The following is a 22548-nucleotide window of genomic DNA, read 5'->3' as shown; positions in this document are numbered from 1 at the left end:
ATTTAAATTATCAAAGACTCAAGTTAACATCATCATATCATACAGAAATTGTCCATAGTTTTGAAAAGTGTAATAATTAATAATTGCTTGATTTCACTTTCTAAGTTTCATGCAGAAATTTATTTTGACCATGACTTACAAAGTTATGTCCTTGTGGATCAAGGCAGTCAAAATGGCACAATTGTTAATGGAAAACAGATTCTTCAGGTGAGTGTATATGTATTAATTTGTTACCTGCACATTATTTTTAAACTGAATTTTTTTATTTCTGAAGGGCATAATCTTTATCATTTGGTTCAGTGTAGAGTTAAGCCCAGATGTGTTGCTTGGGAAGGAATTTCCAGAAAGGCTGAAAAAAGTGTATAATCAGTGGGTACTTACTTGGCTGTTGAGTTTTGACTTCTAATTATGTACCTATGCCATATCTTCAGTTATGAATCCATTGTAAAGCTATTCAGAGTAAGTGTGTAAATGTTTCAATAGCAACTTTGAAGGTCCTCCCTTTTTAAATTGTCTTAATGGAAATGTTACTAAATTGAAAACTGTATTAAAGGCAAAAGCTATGTCTATTCAGTTAACACTTAACATCCTCAGCATGTAGCAAAGTATTTGGCATATAATAAGAAAATATAGGGGCTGGGCGTGATGGTTCACGCCTGTAATCCCAGCACTTTGGGAGCCCGAGGCCAGTGGATCATCTGAGGTTAGGAGTTCAAGACCAGCCTGGCCAACATGGTGAAACCCCATCTCTACTAAAAATACAAAAATTAGCTGGGCGTGGTGGTGTGTGCCTATTATCCCAGCTACTTGGGATGCTGAGGCAGGAGAATCGTTTGCACTGGGGAGGTGGAGGTTGCAGTGAGCCGAGATCACGCGATTACACTCCTGCCTAGGCTACAGAGTGAGACTGTCTCAAAAAAAAAAGAAAAAATATAGGAAGGCGGGAGGCCTTATTCTTAGTCTGTAAGAGTACAAATGGAAATAAAACTGAGTTATCAAGAGAGAAGAAAAGGGAGATGTGATGCATCTATCCCATTCTCTTAACATTTCGTCTTTTTTTATTGTGATGATTATATGTTTTGGTAATAGACTGAAGTCTAGAATTGGATATTTCTGATTGGATAGGGAGATTGGTGGGTTTGACAAGTTGCTCAGTTCAGCTATCTTCATCTTCACTAGTAGTACTTTTTTTATGGGTCATTAAGTTGGGAAAGTGTGTGCATGTGTGTATGTATATGTGTCTATTTCATTTATAGCTATTTTAAATATATTTTAAAAATTATAATCAGACATTACTTACAGTAGACGTAAGGTAACCATAAGTGATTGTTTTGATTTCTGTTTTGTAAAATGTTTCCCCTCTAGCCGAAAACTAAATGTGACCCTTATGTACTTGAGCATGGAGATGAAGTCAAAATTGGAGAAACTGTCTTATCCTTTCACATTCACCCTGGCAGTGATACCTGTGATGGCTGTGAACCAGGGCAGGTTAGAGCCCACCTTCGCCTTGATAAGAAAGATGAATCTTTTGGTATGTGAAACAGATCAAATGTGGCTGTGATAACATTTCTCTTTCGTTACCTAAATGTTCTAAAAAATATCAGTCAGCTACTGGCTACATGTCTAATTGATATGATACTGCATTGAGAAATATTTATACAAAGCTATCGATCTTGTATCCAGTTGATCTAATAATAGATTGAGATATATTTCAGTAAATATTACCAAGTGAGACTAAGAAATGATATATATTTGGAAGTTGAGACCTAGGCTAATAGATTATAATTGTAGTTGATTTTTCTGTGTAATAATTTAGCTTCATGATATGTAGCATTGGTCTGCTTTCTGACCAGGAAAGAGATTGATTAGCTCTCTTTCTGCTAATCCACTTTAGTAGGCTTTTGAGGCAGACTGTAGTGAGTGGTAGTCATATGTACTTAAGAGCAGTTGTAATTGAAAATTGGTAAGAGTGTAGATTTTAAGTATTCTCACCATACACAAAAAATGATAAGTACATGAAGTAATGGATATGTTAATAAGGTTGATTTAGCCAGTTCACAATGTATACATATATCAAAAATCATGTTGTATACCATATATACAATTTTTGTTTATCAATTAAAATAATTTAAAAAGTAATTATGACTTAAAGTAATAATTTAATAAAGATTGGTTTCCTTTTGACATGTATGTATCGATGTAAAAAAAGTCATCCACAGTTGAACTCTGTCATATAATATTAACATAGGAAATAATAAGCCAAGGCATGAAGGGTTATTGATTGATATGTTTTCTGTCCTATTGATAGCTCATGCTGTATATTGTCTGTGTACCATTATTTTGTATTATAGTAGCACTGTAGGATATTACTGTTGTGCTTTCAGCCCACTCGTCTAAAGCTCTTAAAATAGATGCTTTGAACTAGTAAGAGGTCATCTTTTTTGACATAAATTTTCCCCCAAATGCCAAGTATGCATGTTCATTGTTTATTTTTTGTTTTGTGATACTAATTTGAAAATGAATATGTTGCATTACACAATGACATGAATTTTGGTTTCTCTGGCTTTTATTTTGCATATGGCTATGTTCCTTTGCAAAATTTACTTAATATTTCTGCATTTGAGATTCTATTACAATAATCATATTGAAAAATCGAGATGTTCATTGTTCATTTTGGTATCTATACCATAAGATTCCTATTATCTGTAGTTTTTGCTTTACTTCTCAAGTAGGTTTAGTTACCAAAATGCTGAAAGGACATCATCACAACCCAATATCCTTTATATTAATGTTTATTTCAACTTCTGGTTAATTGGAATGGGTTACCAATGGGTTATATTAGTTTTTTATTAATTAGATAACATTAGTTTTAATTTTCTACAAAATCAGATTTAGTGGCTTTTTTTTAATCAAACTTTTTTTCTTTCAGTTGGTCCAACACTAAGTAAGGAGGAAAAAGAGTTGGAAAGAAGAAAAGAATTAAAGAAAATACGAGTAAAATATGGTTTACAGGTGAGGATGTTGAATATTGTTTCATTTGTTAAGCTCTATATCCGGTTTTGAGTAAAAACGTCTTTAAATATGCTCAGTACATTTTATATGTAAATAGTTGTGTAGTATGATTTTGTGATTTCTATTAGTTTACTGTTCTGGTATTCATAACCTAAAAACTATTGAAGTTGGAGTAGAAAAATGATAATAGCGTACACTTGAATATACATTTCTGGTTTTCAGAAAACTTGCATTAAGATGCCTTGACATAACTAGACATGGTAGTGTCTGTAGTTTGTAGTCCCTGGTACTTGGGAGGCTGAGGCAAGAAGCTCGCTTTAGATCAGGAGTTCAAGGCTGCAGTGAGCTGTGATCACACTTATGAATAGGCTCTGCACTCCAGCCTGGGCAATATAGCGAGATCTTATCTCTACAAAAAAGATGCAATTGATTGAACAACATAGTTGGAGAACTAATATGACCTATAATTAAATACATGATTAGGGTATAATTGGCATAAAATAAAGGATGGAAAAATAAATCCATAATAGATCTATTATGTGTACAGTCACCCAGGCTGGAGTGCAATGGCACAATCTCAGCTCACTGCTACCTCTGTCTCATGGGTTCAAGTAATTCTCCTGCCTCAGCCTCCCGAGTAGCTGTGATTGCAGGTGCCCGCCACTACGCCCGGCTAATTTTTGTATTTTTAGTAGAGACAAGGTTCACAGCGTTGGCCAGGCTGGTCTCGAACTCCTGACCTCAGGTGATCTGCCCACCTTCGCCTCTCAAAGTGCTGGGATTACAGGTGCGAGCCACTGTGCCCGGCTAAGAGTGGTCTTTTTCAACAAATGGTGGTAGAATAATTGGATAGCCTTACCAAAAAAAAAAAACCACAGACAAAAAGAATGTTGATCCGTACCTTGAACCATCTATAAAAATGATCCAAAAGTGGATCATAGATATAAAAGTAAAACCTAGGCCAGGCGCGGTGGCTCACGCCTGTAATCCCAGCACTTTGGGAGGTCGAGGCGGGCGGATCACGAGGTCAGGAGATCGAGACCATCCTGGCTGACATGGTGAAACCCCATCTCTACTAAAAATACAAAAAAAAAATTAGCCGGGCGAGGTGGCGGGCGTCTATAGTCCCAGCTACGCGGGAGGCTGAGGCAGGAGAATGGCGTGAACCCTGGGGGGCGGAGCTTGCAGTGAGCCGAGATCGTGCCACTGCACTCCAGCCTGGGCAACAGCGGGACTCTGTTTCAAAAAAATAAATAAATAAATAAAAGTAAAACCTAAAACTTTAAAACTTCTAGAAACTTTTGTTTTAAAAGGCAAAATTCTAACACCAAAAGCAGAATCCTTAAGAACAAATTGATAATCTGTATTTCTTCAAAATTAAAAATTCATGTTTTTCCAAAGACACTATTAAGAGAATGAAAAGACAAGCCACAGACTGGAGAAAATATTTGCAAATCATGTATCTGGTCAGAGACTTCTATATCTAGAATATACAAAAAACTTTCAAAACTTAATAATAAGAAAACAACTCAGTTAAAAAATGGGCCATAGATTTGAATAGATACTTTACCAAAGAAGATATGCTGATGGCAAATAAACACCCGAAAAAATGTTCAGTATCATCAGTCTTTAAGGAAATGCAAATTAAAACCACAGTGAGATCCCACTACACATGTATTAGAATGCCTAAAATTTTCAAAACTGACTATAACAGGTATTGGAAGGGTTGTGGAGGAACTAGAAATCTCATGCACTGCCGGTGGGAATGTAAAATGGTGCGTTTGCTTTGGTAGTTTCTTAAAAGGTTAAATATACACCTATTTTACAATTCAGCCATTCTGCTCTGAGACATTTACCCAAGATAAATGCAAGCATATGTGCATAAAAAGACCAGTAAACAAATGTTCATTGCATTTTTTTTTTGAATAACCAAAAACTGAGAAAAACTCAAATGTCCATCATATATGGATAAGCAAACTATGGTGTATCTGTATGGTGAAAATACTACTTAGCAATAAAAAAGCAGGAACTAGTAATGTAGGCCACAACCTGGATGAATCTCAAAATAGTTATGTTGAGTGAAGCCAAATAAAACACGTATATGTGCTTCCCCTTGTGGAACAGTTTCACTATTCACTGGTTTCCAACTTGTCTGAGGTCTGTGAGACAGAACACACTCTCATACAAGTTACATGAAGCAAACTTACTACTTACAAATAGTGAGCAAGAGATGACAGAAGCCTAGGATTTATTGTGAAACCACCCCCCGAAGCTCAGAAAGCTGCCTTCTGGGTGAATGGAGTCTCAACTGTGTGTGCCCTACTCGCACAGCAGTTGAGGGACTGTGGAAAGCATTCCACATTGGGTTATGTACCTTAGGGTCATTTGACTCACTGGGCTAAAATGCTGAAGGACATCCTGTTTCCAAGTGGGGACTGGAACAGAGCCTGGACTGTTGTAGCCAATCCCTCCTTACCTCAGGATGTTGTTGCATTCCCAGCACATTCTGGTTGGTGTTGAGAACTACAAACAAGAAAGTGGGAAGAACTGTTCTGCACCATTTATGTAAACTTCTAGGAAAGCAAACTAATGTATTGTGACAGAAGGAAGACGAGTGATTGCTTAGACACAAGGGAGGAATGCTACACAGGGAAGGTCTGGAGAGTTGGATTACAAAGAGAGACAAGGACACTTTTGGGAGAGATGGATATGTTTATTATCTTGCTTATGGTGATAGTTTCATAGGTCCATAAATCTCAAAAGCATTTCATTGTACACTAGGTATGTATGATTTATTTATATTAATTATACCTCAATAAAGTTGTTTTTTAAAAAAGTTATCACTTAATCCTGTAAATAGACCAGGAAGGCAATTAATTAATATTTCTAGTTTACTTTTGAGAAACTAAAGCTTAGTAGCCCAGCTATTAAATTGTAGAGCTAGATATATAATCTAGGTCTTAAGTATATTTGTGCTAAATTTTTACACTTCATGAAGATGTGGAAAAAGAAGTTGCTGCCAAAATAACATATTTTTCCGTCAAATTGTATTTTTGTTGTTGTTGTTATTGCTGTTTTACTAAGGTAGAGAAATCATAGAAAAAAACAAGATAGGCCAATTTGGGGAGAAAATAGAAGACATTTAAGAAGAGAATAAAATTGTTTTCTCAAAAATTTTAGCTCAATTTCTTTATTGTCTTCTGGAGGAAAAACTTACTAGGATAGATAGTTCTGTATTTTTCTTCTCTTTTTAAAAGCAAAATTAATTAAAAGCTTCTGTCGTACCTTCCTTGAGTTGCTCTCCAGTCCCTAGCATCTCTCTGGATGAGTATCATACTTTTTATATAAAGATCAGCAAGTTATAACAAAGGGAAAGGGAAGGCTTCTATGAATGCTGAATTGACTACCCTTTCTTTGTGCCACCACTACACCTTGTGTATACCTTCATTGAACCACTCATACTGTAACAGGCCAAAGATTATGCGTGTCTTCCCTCTGGCATCCCATTACCTAGCATGGAGCTTGACATACTCTTTATCTAGTGAATGTTTGTTAAGTGACTAATTAGTCACTTAAATGGAGCTTTATTGAAGCAAAAAACTATTATTGCCGGGGTAAATGGGTTTTTTAAAAGTTTCTACATTTCTCCCTTCCAAGAAACAGTATCAGATTACTATAGGTCCCTTGGAACTTTCAGTTCCTTAGAGAAAAGGGGAGATAGATTTTTTTCCCCCCAAACCCCAGAGATTCTGTATTTTTCTTTGAATACTAGTAGTTCATATGACAAGATGAGAACACAGCATTAAGTCAGAATATACTGTATTTTCACCATATCATCTTATGTATATGTATGTTATGGCATAACTTGAAATATAAACATTTTAAAGGGAATAGAATAAAAGTAGCATATCTAATATGACAATTTCTTCATATCTTTTTTTATAACTTTAATATGAATCAAGTAGAGATGGGGGTCTTGCTATATTGCTCACACTGGTCTCAAACTCCTGACCTCTAGCTATCCTCTTGCCTCAGCTTCCCAAATGCTAGGATTACAGGCATGATGCCTAGGATTACAGGCACCCAGCAATTTCTTCATATCATAGTTTGTTTTATTTCATTATTTATAGAGGCCACATTGAACCATATTTGTTAAGTAAGGCACATGTACAGAAATTCTGTTTTATTTATCAGCTTTCTTTTCCTGAATGAATACTTTGTGTTTATTAAGAATACAGAATACGAAGATGAAAAGACATTGAAGAATCCAAAATACAAAGATAGAGCTGGAAAACGTAGGGAGCAGATTGGAAGTGAAGGAACTTTCCAAAGAGACGATGCTCCTGCATCTGTTCATTCGTAAGTTTTGAATTACAGTGGCTCGAAACATTGTTTGTTCATAATAACATTCATAGGGTGGTCTGATGTTCGGGGCTATATATCCTGATAGGTGGCCTATTTATTTATTTATGAGATGGAGTCTTGCTCCGTCACCCAGGCTGGAGTGCAGTGGTGTGATTTCGGCTCACTGCAACCTCCATCTCCCGGGTTCAAGCGATTCTCCTGCCTCAGCCTCCTGAGTAGCTGGGATTACAGATGTGTGCCATCATGCCCAGCTAATTTTTGTGTTTTTAGTAGAGACGGGGTTTCACATGTTGTTGGCCAGGCTGGTCTTGAACTCCTGACCTCATGATCTGCCCACCTTGGCCTCCCAAAGTGTTGGGATTACAAGCGTGAGCTACCACGTCTGGCCGATAAGTGGCCTTAAAATTAACGCTTTAACAACAAAATGGAGACACTAAGTCTATTTATACTTTCCACTAATCTTAGAATTCTATTATCCCCTAAAAAATTGCTGAGCAAATACATGAGCACCTGTACTTAAACACACGTATATGTATGTTAACAGTCTAGCCACGCAGTTGAGTGTATATACTTATATATGCTAGATACCTAGAAGCCTAGACTGGTAAGAACTTGGTATGGACTGGTATTTTTTAATAATTATTTTAATACTCAAATACTTTTGTTCTTAATGACCCTGAAATATAATTTTTCTTATTTATTTTTCTCTGATTCAGTTTTCTCTTGGCAAAGTAGTTTGGATAAAAATGAAAAAGGTGATTTTTGAGGTTTGTAATATGACCATATTTCTGCATTTAATCAAATATTAGCTACATTTTTTCCTCAGAATATAAATTTTGAGTTTAGTTAAAATTTAAATTTTTCATGTAGAACTGATAACTAATTATAAAGTTTTGATTCAATATCATATTGCATTGACTCTAAGAGTTTTATGGTTACAAATGGCAACATTTTTTTCTTAATGGTACATAAAATAATGGTGTACCTCAGAGTTGATGGAGTTTGATCCATTACCAACATTTTATTTGATGAAATATAGGATTACAAAGTACGTACACTAAGCAACATGACACTTTTTTTTCAAGTTTAATATTTAAAATATAATCTTGGAGAATATAAAGAGTGCATTCAAATTAAGACAAATTTAAAATAAAACACATTGGTTTGACATTGTTTGGTTATTAACTGAAGGGCTAACAGCATATTTTGTGGAACTGAAAAGATGTAATAGAACATAAAATACTCTTAAATTAGCAGAGTATAGAATCATAGGACAAAATGCAAACACTGATTAAGAAGTTTTATTTCATTTGAACTTTTTAATATATAACATGTACAGAAAATTACACAAATTATAAGTATATAGCTCAATGATATATCATAAGATTAACATATTGCAGAATACACATTTCTTGGACAAGAAATAGAAAATTATCAGTAACCCCAGAAGCTTATTCTCCCTGTGCCCCGCCTAATCACTGTCCTGCTCTCCTCCCGAAAAGTAATCACCATCCTTACAGCAATAGATTAATTTCACTTATTTTAAAATTTTAAAGAAATGGAACAATTCAATATTTATTTTGTGTCTGTATTCTTTTTGTTCCACATTATTTTGTTAGATATGGTTTATTTTTATTGCTGAATAATATTCTACTGTACGACTGTACCACAATTTATCCATTTTAATCATTGCCAGACATCTGGATCATTTCTGATTTGTTGCTATTAGATTTGCTGGAAGAACATCGTTGTGTCTTTTGGTGCACATGCACATGCTTTTCTAAGTAGGATTTGTGTGTCTTCAACTTTGTTAGGTAATGCCAAATGGTTTTCTAAAGTAGTTGTACCAATTATTTTTAATTCATGAATTTATTATAAATGTGACCTAAAAGATCTTTTATAAATCAACTATCATTTTAATATTCCTTAAAGTGAAATTACTGATAGCAACAAAGGTCGGAAGATGTTGGAGAAGATGGGTTGGAAGAAAGGAGAGGGCCTGGGGAAGGATGGTGGAGGAATGAAAACTCCGGTAAGCCTTGCATTTTCTTTTATTCATTTATTCCTAGAGCAGACATTTACTGTGTACATTAATGTGTCAAACGTTGTCTTAAGTGCTAAGAATATAGTAGAAAGCAAAAGGAGACATGATTACTGCCTTTGTGGCATTCACAATTACCAAATATATACATGTGCTTTGTTGTGTGTTTTATATTTTTAGAAAGCCTCTTTTTGAGTTTTTTTTCCTACATTAAAGCTAGGGTAAGAAGTGTAGTTTCCTGAGCCAAAGGTTCTTCTGTGTTTTAGAGTCATTTTTAATAACTATCATACTGTGCCTGGTACTGAGCTCTCAAGAACAATCACAGTGTTAGTTTACAAACAGGTGGATTGTCTATGAGCTGAAAAATCTGTTTGGTTCAAGAATCAGAGCATGTAACATGAAATATAGAGAATAATGTCTGGAAAACGACATAGTGGTTTAATTAATGGTCCCATGGTTCATAGGAGGTTTGGGTTATCTTTCACACAAACCTTAATAAGTAACCTGACTGTAGAACTTTCTGGATAATGACTTAGTACCTAAAGAAATAATAGATGGATCAGTGTGAGTATATACCAGCTTTCTCATTTTTTTTGAGGTCCAGTGGAAAGAACAAGGATTTTGTAGTCAGACCTAGGTTAGAATGTGTGCTCTATCATTTACTAGCTATGTGGCTTTGGGCAAGTTTGGACTTTAGTTTTCTTATGAAAAAATGGGGATAAGAACTCTTTTTCAGGGTTGTCTTGAAGATAAAGCCCCTAAGCATTGTACCTTACATTAGGCACTCAGTAAATGGTAGCTTTGAATGTTCTTAAAATATTGAGAAGTGCTCCCCTCCTGTTATGAAAACAATCAAATTCTTTTATGGTTATTAATGTTTAACCTGCTTGTTCACTTACTTAGGTAAGGATAGGACAGTGGGTTTAAACATATCCATTGCCTTTTTTTCTGGTTAGGGTGGAATGACATACTCAGCAGCATCTAAATGAAATTTGGTGATTGCTAGTTAAGGAGCACTCTATTTTCTGTAAAGTAGGCTGTACTTATTGACAAGGCAAGACAACATAGAAAAATGAGTGTAAGTTCCATGTATAAAGGTATACATATTCCTGTATGTATTTGATGCATTTGACAGGTTTTTCTTTTGCATCAATCTTTAATAAATCAAAAAATTATAGAGTCCTAAGTTGGACACAGCAGATTTCAATGTGTTTAGACTCTAAAATAAGTCCTCTGCTCAACTTTTGGTAACAGATCCAGCTTCAGCTTCGGCGAACACATGCAGGCTTGGGGACAGGCACACCATCCTCAATTGAAGATGTTCACCTCCAAAACAAGAACAAAAAAAACTGGGACAAAGCACGAGAGCGGTTTACTGAAAACTTCCCAGAAACTAAGCCTCAAAAAGATGACCCAGGGACCATTCCTTGGGTAAAAGGGACTTTAGAGTGAAGGTTAATCATAGAAGAAAACTCTAGTTTTTTTAAAAATAGAATTTGGAAACTTATTTTTTCTCCCCAAAAGAATCAGCAGCACGGGGGAACTATGTCACAGTTTACCTCTTCCTGATTCAGAAATGTGTATGGTTTGCAGCTTTTAAAAACCATTTTTTTAAAACTAATAAATAGTGACTGAACCAATTTATGCAGTAAATAGACTAAAGTTTGCAGGGCACGGATGAGTTTATCAAACATCATTATCTTGTCATTTACAACATCCATATAAGCAACTAGCCATAGAAGCAAAATTCATAGAACTACTAATGACTTAAGTGTACATCTGTTCTTGTCTCCATATATTCATGTAAGATGCACAACAAAAGAAACATCAGAAGTTTATAAAAAAAAATCTGACTATATGCTTCCTCATTTATTCCCTTTAGAACCTAGATAAAAAATGTTGAGAAAACATGGGTAGTGGCGCATACATTTTGTTATCCTTGAAATAGCCTAAGTAATATTATTGAAGAACTAATGAACAGGTAACATGCTGTAGAAAATTAGTCTTTCATTGTTTTCTTCTGTGAAGAATCTGTTGCTATGTACTATATATTCAGCATTTATATTTGGTTTGTTTCATAGCTAATGAGATATTTAGATATGAACAACTGAATACATATTGAAATAGTGTGCTGGCTTTTGTAGTTTTGATAAAGACCATTGCAGGCAATGGAATTGTGCCAGAGAAATCTGATTTCTAGTACAAAAGGAATACTTAGCCAGGGCCTCAAGCTCAAGATACTTATTGAAAACGTCCTCAATTGCAATAAAAACATTATAACATGAAAAAGAGTGATTTTTTGAACCGGTGATTTAAATGTATTGATCTGCTTTGAATTTTCAAGCAGCCAGAATTTTCTAGTTTAAATTGGCAGAGTTATAACAAAGGAGAGCCTCAAATATTAGACAATTGCAGTGCGGCTTTCTGGGCACAGGTGTCACTGTTCTGCCACCTATCACTATTCTTTTCTGTTCAGTTTTTCTCTCAGGTGTTTGCTGGGAAATTAACACTGGAACTGACCCTTTTCTGGCAGTGAATGTAAGCTCTAGCTCCCCCATCTACTATAAAGAAATGTCTTCAAGATGTAGAAATAAGGAATATTCTGAAAATAAAAATTATACAGTAGTAAAGATAATTCAGAAAGAAAAAGCTACCTGTTAGAATTTCCAGTCTAAATGGCACAGGGTAGTTACGGAGAAAAGGTGATGGAGAAGGAGAAACTATGACTAAAGATGAGAGGTATGAACAAGTTGTCAAGTTCCTATGGGCTTAAGCTAGGACAATCAGGCCCTAAACTCCAAATTTGGATAAAATATCTCTTTGCATTCTTCTTGGCCACCTGCATAGTCTGACACATACGTATGTACAATTAGACTTGCAGGCTGCAGGAGTGCCCTGCATTGTTTTCTTTTAATTAGAAATAAAAAGTATTAGTCTAAATGTGGTTCTGGTGCTGGTGCCTTGTATATATGTAACAATATAGGACCCCTCCAAATAGGTTTTGCTTCTGGTGAATCTTGGTCATTAGGTTAGTATATGACTGTCTATAATATTTTCTATTTGTATTATTATATTGGGGAAAACATTTTTTATCATTTTCTATTAAGAAAATGGAAAACTTAAATATGGTGTTAAAAATGGAAATATATGTGATATTTGCATTATTAAACCCCTTTGCAGATCTAAAGTCTCAGGGTTCCACTATTAGTGGTTAAAGTACTGAATAATGTCTGGGTCCATTTCCATCTGTAAAATAACAATATTTGTCTCACGTGTCTGTCATGAATAGCAAATGAGAAAATGTATATAAAAGCACTTTGTAAATTGTAAAAGTAGTACAGATGTGAGCTTCTATTTGTTTAGAAGCATAAATGTGAATTATATACAGTTTGAATTTTGCATAAATTTTTTGTGTCTAATTTTAAATATTTAATCACACTATACATTTTCTGAGTAGCTTTTAAGTATGTATTTTAAGTGGAGCTGCAAGTTCTGAATTTTAAGAAATCTAACATCTAATATTTTTGCCAGAACATAAGAAGCTGGCAAAGTTGAGAACAGAAGAAACTTTCAACATCAGAGTAAAATAGAAATTTTTTCCAGTATTAAATAGAGGAAGCACTCTTATCTTCAAAAAGAGGAACTTTTTTCTGCTTTTGAAACAAGTGTTACTTCTGATGTGTCATTTTTATCCTGCATTTATAGAACGTAATGGTTTACGCAAATCAAAAACCTTCTGACTTTTCATAGAATATTTTTTATTTTTTATGATTTTTATTTTTATTTATTTATTTTTTTGAGACAGAGTCTTGCTCTGTTGCCCAGACTAGAATGCAGTGGTGCAGTCTCAGCTCACTGCAACCTCAACCTCCTGGGTTCAAGCGATTTTCGTGCCTCAGCCTCCCAAGTAGCTGGATTACAGGTGCATGCCAACATGCCTGGCTAATGTTTGTATTTTTAGTAGAGATGGGGTTTCACCATGTTGGCCAGGCTAGACTCCAACTCCTGACCTCAGGTGATCTGCCTGCCTCAGCCTCCCAAAGTGCTGGGATTACAGGCATGCGTGAGCCACCCTGCCTGTCCAAAAGATTATTTCTTAATTTGACATATTTTTAAAGAGCAGGCAAAGAAGATAGAAATCTCAAACAAGGGAAAGCAAGAGACGTTGAGATTGCATACAAAGGCCATTCTGTAAAGTTGCAGGACGGAGGGATGTCCTTGGCAGGGAGCCAGAAAGCACTTGTGGACCCAAAACTCAAAGGCAGTCTCAGGAACAGTTGAAAGTATTTTCCCCACCGTCTTGTTCTAAGTGTGCTGCTTTTAGTAGGGCATAACTTATATTTGTGCTCTGAATCTTTGATTCAAACATTTCGTTTTACTTTTTCAGCCTTTAAAGTGGAAATGCATTTTGATTCTTTAAAATGAGGCAGTGGTTACTTATATTTCTGTGTGTTTCAGGGCCCAGGCTGTCTCTTCTGCTTTTCTGTTTTACTAATCTTAGTGTTTGCTTATGGCCTTGTAGTTGCAAAATGGCTTTTGAAACTTCTGACATCATATTCATACCTAAAGCAAGAAGAAAGAGGAAAGAGCCGAGTGTAGTGTTAGTTTTCTTTTTTTAGGAAAACAACAGCTTACTCAGAAACTGACTTCTTAGGGTCATTAGCCAGAACCAGATAACATGGCTACCCATAGAAGAGATGCTATAAAAGTGGGTAACAAGATGGTCACATTTGGCTTAAGCCAGTCATGAACCATCACCTGCAGCTGAGAATGTTGCCATTGGAATGAAATAGGTTCAGTGAACCAAGCAGAAGGGGGCAGTGGATGTTGAATGGGCAGGTAGGTAACTGCCAGATAACGTACCTGTCCATCAGTGGGGACTACAGGGTTGCTTAAATTTTGATGCATCCCTACTATGTAATACTTTCTAGCCATTCAAATGAATGACCGAACTGTGTATACCCTAGTATAGAAGAATATCTCACAAAGCAGATTGTAGCAAAGTATATATGGCATAATCCCATTTTTATTTTCAAATTACAAAGGTATGTAGTGAGTTGCTAATTACCTAGAGTGAGCAAACTTTCACATTTTATTATTTCTATACTTGAACTTTAAAAAAGTAAACAGGTGTGTGGTTAATGTGTATGTATATACACATCTGTGGTAAGAATTTACCCAGAAGTGGGTAAATTTGTGGTTAAGCCTTCATGGCTCAAACCCAGGCATTTTTCTCACATATATACCCAGTTTAACTTACCATCTATAAACTCATGACTTCTAGGCTGTCTTAGGATATTGATTCTGAGCTTATGACTTATATATCCGCCTCAGAGTCACTTTAAATGCAACTCCAAGACTAACTCCATAATCTTCTCCAAACCTAGTCTCTTCTAGTTTACTCTCTCCGGCTGGTAACACCATCCATCCAGTTGTGTGAGCCAGAAGCCTGAGTCAGCCTCTGTTTCACAACCACCAGCTTTTCTCCCCTTTGTTTCCAATATATTAAATCAGTTCACTGTTACCACTCACCAAAATTATTCTGAGGGCTTCCTAACTGGTCTTCCTGCAGGCGTTCTTTCCTCCATCTTCCACACTGCAGACAACTTCCATATCATCGTCTCTCCTGTTTGGCTTCCCATTACTTTGAGGCCATAAAACAAACTCCAGGCCCATAAAACCCTAAAGGATCTGGCCACTGCCAGCTTTCCTGGTCTCATCTTGTGTCACTTTCCTACTTGTTCTCTGGGCCCTAGCATGCTGGCCCCTTTTTCAGTTTGTCAAACACAGCTGCCTTCTCTCATCACAGAGCCTCTTAACATTGTATTGTATGTGGAATGCTCTTCCTCCCCCATTTTACATAGTTAATTCTCACACAGTCTTTAGGTCTCTGCTCATTGAATCTTCAGGGATGCCTCCTTTGAAGCCCTGGACTAGATTAATTGCCTTTGATATGTATTTTGAAAAACCATTTCTTTATTTAGACCACTTAGCTTGGTTCACAGTTACATATTAGTGTGGTTAGTATAATATTTCTGTTTCTCTAGATTGTTAAGTGCCATGTGAGGAGGACCTTGGGTATGCTTACTATTGCATCCCTAGAGCCTAGCATCACATCTGGTTTATACAACCATAGGCACTGAAGCAAACAATGGGTAACTGCAAGTGGCTTGATGGAGTTTTATCAAGCTGTGACTGAAGAAACATGGGAACTGAGGCTACATAGAGGATCTACAACAATGGCTTTCAAACTATTTTGATGATGATCTACAATATGAATACAATTGGTATTACAATTCAGTACACGAGCATGTTCATAGCATATGTAACATAGATTTTGTATACCAGTACTTTGCCATAAGCTCATGTAATACACTCTTGTTTTCCACGTCACTGATTGCATCCACTAAATTGCTTTCATAACGCACTAATGGGCTGTGTCCTACAATCAGATTTTCAAACCTTTTCAAAGAACCCATTGCATTGCCTTAGGAGCTGCAGCTGTGAGTCTATGTTTGTGTGATGAGGTGGGGAGAGTTTAGGATGCCAAACTGTGGTGACTCCAGTTCTCAGGCTTATTAACTACAATAGGTCTACATTCATCTGATTTGCAGTTCAAGCTTCCAGATAGGTTTGATTGCATAACAAAGAAGGGGTGAACAAAACCGAGCTTCTTACCTGTACCCAAAACCGCATATTGTGTTACGAAATTTACACAATTAAGAAATGAAGGATTTTATCTCTGAGACAATGAGGAATCCACTGAAGGATTTTAAGCAGGAAAGGAACCTCATTAGATTGCTTTATAGCAGAATAACTGTGGTTGACTGAAAGACGGCAGAGTGGTGACCGGAAATCTTGAGAGTAGGTTGACCTCTTTGAGTTTGTTCAAATATTTATTGAGCACCCACCAAATGCTGTGCACATCTTGGAAGGCAGGAACCTTCTTTGTCTTATTCGCTGCTCTATCTTCAGCATCTAGCACAGGATTGGATGTTTGGGAGGTCCTCAATAAGCATTTCTTGGTTGAATGGATGGAATGCACATTTGGGTTGCGTCTGGCACTGTGCTAGGCCCTTAACATACATTCTTTATTCTGGACACCATTTTATGAATTAGAAAACTGAGGCTTAAGAGGTTTTTATTTTGCTCAAAGTCAAAAAGTCGGTGTGACAGAAGTGGCAGGGCTGAGGTTTCTATCTTGATTCTTTCCATCCCACAGGGATGATTAAGAGCACAGGCTGAAGAGTCTGACTGACCTGAGTTTAAACTAAAATTCTACCACTTCCAAGCTGAGTGACCTTTAAAAATTTATTTGAACCTCTCTACCCAGGTGTCTTCTATGGAGTTTGTAACTGCCCTGCTGCCCAGATAAAGCCTATTTTTCAAGACAGGGGAATTGCAATAGAGAAAGAGTTTAATTCATGCAGAGCTGGCTAAATGGGAGACGAGTTTTATTACTCAAATTGGTCTCCCTGAAAATGGAGACTGGGTTTTTGTTTTTGTTTTTTTTTCTTTTTAAGGATAATTTGGCAGATGGGGGCTAGGATAGTGGGGAGTACTGATGGGTTTGGTCAGAGTTGAAATCATAGGGGGTCAAAGTGGGTTCTTCTTGCTGTCTTCTGTTCCTGGGTGAGCCAGGACTGGTTGAGCCAGATTATCAGTCTGGGTGGCTCCAGCTGGTGCATCAGAATGCAGGGTCTGAAAGACATCTCAACCACCAATCTTAGGTTTTACAATAGTTATTTTATCCCTAGGAGCAATTGGAGAGGTTCAAATCTTAGGGCCTCTGGTTGCATAATTTCTAATCTTTCGGCTAATTTGTTAGTCCTACAAAGGCAGTCTGGTCCCCAAGCAAGAAGGGGGTTTGTTTCAGGAAAGGGTTGTTATCATCTTTGTTTTAAAGTTAAAATATAAACTAAGTTCCGCTAAAAGTTAGTTTGGTCTTTGCCCAGGAATGAACAAGGACAGCATGGAGGTTAGAAGCAAGATGGAGTCAGTTAGGTCAAATCTCTTTCACTATCATAATTTTTGCAAAGGTGGTTTCAAGTTTTGGTGAAGATTAAATGAGATAAAGTTTGTGTGGCACTGAGCACACTGGTGCATAATAAGCTTCCAAATATTAGTGATTATTAGCATTGTTATTATCCATGCTAGCAATACCAAGGACATGGTTGTAGGAGTAGAATCCCAGAGTAGGGATGGTGGTTATTGAAGTCAGGTAGGATGAGGAATGAGGCTAGCAAGTAGTGGATGGGTCATCCTCATTCCACAAGGCAGTAGGAGATAGGTGTGGACGAGAAGACTGAGTCAGGAGCTGGCTTTCTAAGTGAATATTGGAGAATGAGGAGGAGATTGGTAGACAATAGTGAGAAAGGACAGAAGTTATTGTAGGTGACTCTCATCATCCTCAAAGGAGGAGGAATGGATTCTACATGACTTTGGAAATGGAGTCATCTGGAAGAATGATAGGGAGATCTAGCCGGGCAACTCTGGCTCTCAGTACTCCATGGAGCACAAGAGCTACAGGGAGAATTCCAAGAAGAAGTAGATTTCAGATCCCCATATGTAAAAAGCTTTCAACAGCATACATTAATTCAGCAAATAGCCATGAAGCACGTAGCATAGGCCAGGCACTGTTCTAGGCACTAGGGATACAACAGTGAATAAAACAGTCAAGGCTCCCTGCCGTCATGGAGCTTACATTTATTTTTAGATAGGATTTGGCAGAATGTAAGAGCCAAGTAATACATGCAGGCCTTGATAGTTCCAGAGAGTATTAATCCAAAATAGTTTCTGTTCATTCCAAAGTCTTAAAGCCAACATTTTAAAGCAAAAATTTGGGTGGAGTGTGTGATGCGGGAAGGATTTGGGGCTTTTTTCTTAATGTTTTCAGACTGTTTCTAAACCAGATCTATTTAGGGGAATCTTATAAACTGTGCTTTCAAAATCTTTTTAGTCATGTGTTTGAGAGTTCTGGGTATGTAGACAACAGACCTCATTGAGGCTGCAGCCCCTTGTTCAATTATGTATCTCCTCTACCTGAGAATAATAACTGCCTGCTCAGATATCTGGCTTCTATGGTTCTAAATCTGAGCACTAAGTACAGTCATGTATCACTTAACGATGGGGATATGTTCTGAGAAATGTCTCGGTGGTGATTTCTTCACTGTACAAACATCGTAGAGGTACTGACACAAACCTGGATGGTACAGCCTACTATACACCTAGGCTATATGGTATACTGATTGCTCCTAGGCTACAAACCTGTACAGCATTCTGTGGTCTGAATACTGTAGGCAATTCTGACATAGTAAGTATTTGTATATCAAAACATATCTAAACATAGAAAAGGTATAGTAAAAATACAGTATGGTAATCTTACAGGACCACCATTGTATGTGTGGTATGTCATAGACTAAAACGTTATGTGGTGCATGACTCTACCAAAAAAAATGAAACTGCATTATGCAGTTCATAACTATACAAAAAAAATGCAACAGGAATCAGGTCACTGGAAACTGGAAGTGATGGAAAACATGTAAATCAAAAAGTCTTTGGAGGGTGAAGAGCAGACACAGATGGGAAAGTTAATGTGAATGGAGGCAAACAATGTCTGCCTGCTATGTAAGAATGTCATTTTTTTTTTTTTTGAGACAAGGTCTTCCTCTATTGCCCAGGCTAGAATGCAGTGGCATGGTCATAGCTCACTGCAGCCTCCACCTCCCAGGCTCAAGCGATCCTTCCACCTCAGCCTCCTGAATAGCTGGGATGACAAGTGTGTACTAGCACACCTGGCTAAAAATTTTAATTTTTTGTAGATACGGGGTCTCCCTCTGTTGCCTAGGCTGGTCTTCAACTCCTAGGCTCAAGCGATCTTCCCGCCTTGGCCCTCCCAGTGTGCTGGGATTACAGGCATGAACTACCATGCCCAGCGAAGAATGACTTTTGGAAATTCTTCCTTTAAAAAACTGACTCTTCATCTATGTTAAAATGCTATGGTATTTCATTGCCCAGCATGCAGAATACAGGGAGAAGCTGGTGGAATATTATTAAATGTATTTAAACACGTGACAACGTTTTACTTAGCTTCCAATTACTAGTAGACTTCAGAGGGCAGAAGGTTGCCAGCTCATTCATCTGGTCATTACTTATCTTGACCAAAAGCCCATGAGAATATATACTGAAAGAATAAAGCTTTCATTACCATTTAATGTTTTTCCTTAAAGCCTCATTTTAATACTGTGAAACCAGATTTCAGAGAATGTCATAATTAAGATTTTCATAAAAAGAAACATTTAATACTATTTAAACATATAATGACTCCCAGTGCTACCTGAATTCATTCACATCATAAGCCAACTAAAATGGGCTTTAATCTGTACGGTGACCATGCTGCCTTTACTTAACCTTAATATACCACTATCAAGACCAATTTATGAGCCACACTAAAATAATTATCATTGTTTTATTATAATCTCACCTTATTAACCAGAAATGTTAATCTGGTTAATCATCTACCATATTCACCAGACTCTGAATAATTGGCAGTTCTTTTAAAAAATCAAATTTATCCTGGAAAGAGGAGTATTTGACAACTCAAGGATGTTTTAAAGAATGTGCTAGGGACTCAAGGCCACTCTAAGAGAGGAGTTCCAGAAATGTTGAAGCATTTTGGGAATAACTGTATAGTCTTCCAGCTCTTCTACTTTGAAGAGAAGATGACTTAGATGGATAGATTTGTATATACTTTTGGGATTCATCAGATTACTTTGTAGTCACAAGTCAGATTGAGTTTTGACTGGAGCAGGTCATTGGGCAACTATTTGATAGAAAAATATTAAGTAGTTCTATGGGAAAGAGAATGTCTTGGCAGATCTCTGAGGTTTGTGTGTAGGTGTTCTCAGGAATCCTCCCAGGGAACCTGCTCTTGTGGGTTGGGAATGATTTCAGGTGAGCAGCAGGAGCCCTCAAGGCCGAAGAGGCTGAAATGCATTAAGTAGGTTGGAGTCAGATGACGCGCCACAGCCACCATCTCCTGACAGTGGACAGGTCACTCTCTGGGACCTATTTTCCTAATCTATCAAATGGAGTTGGACTGAATAAGGGCTGCATTTCTTTCTAGGATTTTCTGGAAATGGGGATTATATCCATGCTTTCGTTGGAGATTTTATTTTAACTAAGGATGCTGAATGCTGAAAGAGGAATTTTGTCTACAAACAAAATTTTTTATCATAAAAGTAATTCATACTTTGTGTAAAAAATTACAACAATGCAGAAGTGTATAAAGCAGAAAGTAAAAACCTCTTCCCTTAACTCAGCACTCAGGTTAATTGTTCTCCATCTCCTGAACAGGACATTCAGGCTCGCACTAGCCATCTTTGAGGGAGTAGTTAAGACTAAATCTTTTCCTATGTTTTAATGGTTCTTACAATTGGTGAGATAGAAGAGTAACATTTGTGGAAGTCTTTTTTTTCCTTCTAAAAAGGAAATTCAGATCATCTAGCCCAATTTATAAATCCATATGAAGAAGTTAAGTTCCAATACTTGAAAATAACTTATACTATTACTAAAGTAATATAAAAATTGCAAAAGACAAAAGAAAATACATTAAAATGTTAATAGTAGTTTTACAGAGGTGACAGGATTTTGGGGTATTGTTTTTTCTGTTCTTCTTCCTCGATTGAGGCAATACATTTTGTGTTACCTGTATAATAAAAAAGTAGATTTACATACCAGAATAGTTGGTTGATTGGCTTCAAACCAAACAGTCCAATAACTGACGCATTAAATCTTTATTGACTAAACAGCTTAAAAAATTATTACTGCTATTTCCTTTTATTTGTTGTTGTGAATTTTACTCAGAATTAGAGATAAATGATTAGTAATTACAGGAAAACTAACTTGTAAAAATCTTAAAGACATTGAATGGGTTAATGTACTGAGCAGCTACGGAATGCAAGGCACTGTGGGAGTAGGGTGAGTATACTCCCCGCAAGCGCCCAGGGTCAGGCAGGGGAGGTGAGATAAAAACCCATAGCCATACACTAGCTGGCCTGTCCTGAGGGTTGTGAGACACAAAATGCTAGGAGACTAGAGCAGTAAGAAATGTCTTGATGTGAGGAGAAATCAAGGAAAGCATGGTTTTAGAACATGGGTGGGATGTTTTTTGTACCGAGACTGAAGAGGCTTTTTAAAGTGGAGGGAAGGCAAACTGAGGCATAGAGATGCCAATACCAGGTCTTGTCAGGAAGAACAGAGTCCAATTTGGCTGCAGCATAGGGCATATGTAGGGGAGGGGATAAGACTGGCACGGGGGCAGAGGGGGACTTGAATGTCAGGTGACAGAGTCAAAGCTTGCACTCTAATAAGTAGGTGACTGATAGGTGATCTTGGGGGCTTTTGAGCAGGAAGAGTGATATAATCAATATTGGCTTAGGACAATCCCTTTGGCTTTGGCGAAATTGTGACTCAGGTAAGGGACAGTTGGGGGAGACAAGGATGGGAAGATGCAGGATAAATGGGCCCTGAGCTTGGCAGGCATCAGGAAGGCAGTGCAATATTTTTGTAGAAATAGACTTAGCAGAGCAGGTGCCCAGCATTCAGCGAGACCGCAGTTCAAACCCCATACAGATTCTTAGCCACTGTATGACTTGAAGGTGTTACTAACTCCCCTGAACCTGTCTCATCTACAAAATGGGCATAGTAGCACCTATGTCATAGGGTTGCTTCATGGCAGGTAATTATTCTTGTAAAGCATTTAGCACAGCTCTGACGACACATGGTGAATGCTCAGTAAATATTAATGTCACTAATTCCAGTCAATTCCATTAACTGGGATTAATTAGTTGGAGTTAGGAAGGAAACAGGTGTCAGCTGGGTCGACTGAAGGAAGCAGAGATCTCAGGAAGCAGTACATGGTGGTACAGTGGGAGCATGGCATCTGTGGGGGAGACTGTCTACAGTGGGATCCCACCTCTATTGCCAGCCAGCTGTGATCTTATACAGGATACTTAACCCCTTTCTAGCTCAGTTTCTTTAGCTGTAAAGCTAGCGCAGTGTTACCATGGAGCTGGTATGTGAGAGTAAAGTGAGATAATGAATGCATGTTAAGTGTGTAGTATGTGCCT

General features: G+C 37.1%; 1 protein-coding gene across 1 annotated transcript in view; it reads left to right on the top strand.

Annotated features, from left to right (window-relative positions):
• The window catches only part of AGGF1 (angiogenic factor with G-patch and FHA domains 1), a 32683-nt gene extending 19860 nt beyond the window's left edge, over positions 1-12823 (top strand). The window contains exons 9-14 of the mRNA XM_032157009.1: positions 106-207; positions 1366-1531; positions 2930-3012; positions 7244-7371; positions 9310-9409; positions 10673-12823. Coding sequence (XP_032012900.1) covers positions 106-207; positions 1366-1531; positions 2930-3012; positions 7244-7371; positions 9310-9409; positions 10673-10870 — 777 coding nt within the window. The 3' untranslated portion in view covers positions 10871-12823. The remainder of the gene's footprint in view (positions 1-105; positions 208-1365; positions 1532-2929; positions 3013-7243; positions 7372-9309; positions 9410-10672) is intronic.
• The last annotated feature ends 9725 nt before the right edge of the window (positions 12824-22548 follow it).

This window comes from Hylobates moloch, unplaced genomic scaffold (genome assembly GCF_009828535.3).
Source record: "Hylobates moloch isolate HMO894 unplaced genomic scaffold, HMol_V3 SCAFFOLD_6, whole genome shotgun sequence".
NCBI lineage: Eukaryota > Metazoa > Chordata > Mammalia > Primates > Hylobatidae > Hylobates > Hylobates moloch.
The sequence above is the reverse complement of the archived record's forward strand: the minus strand, read 5'-3'. Positions and strand labels throughout refer to the sequence as shown.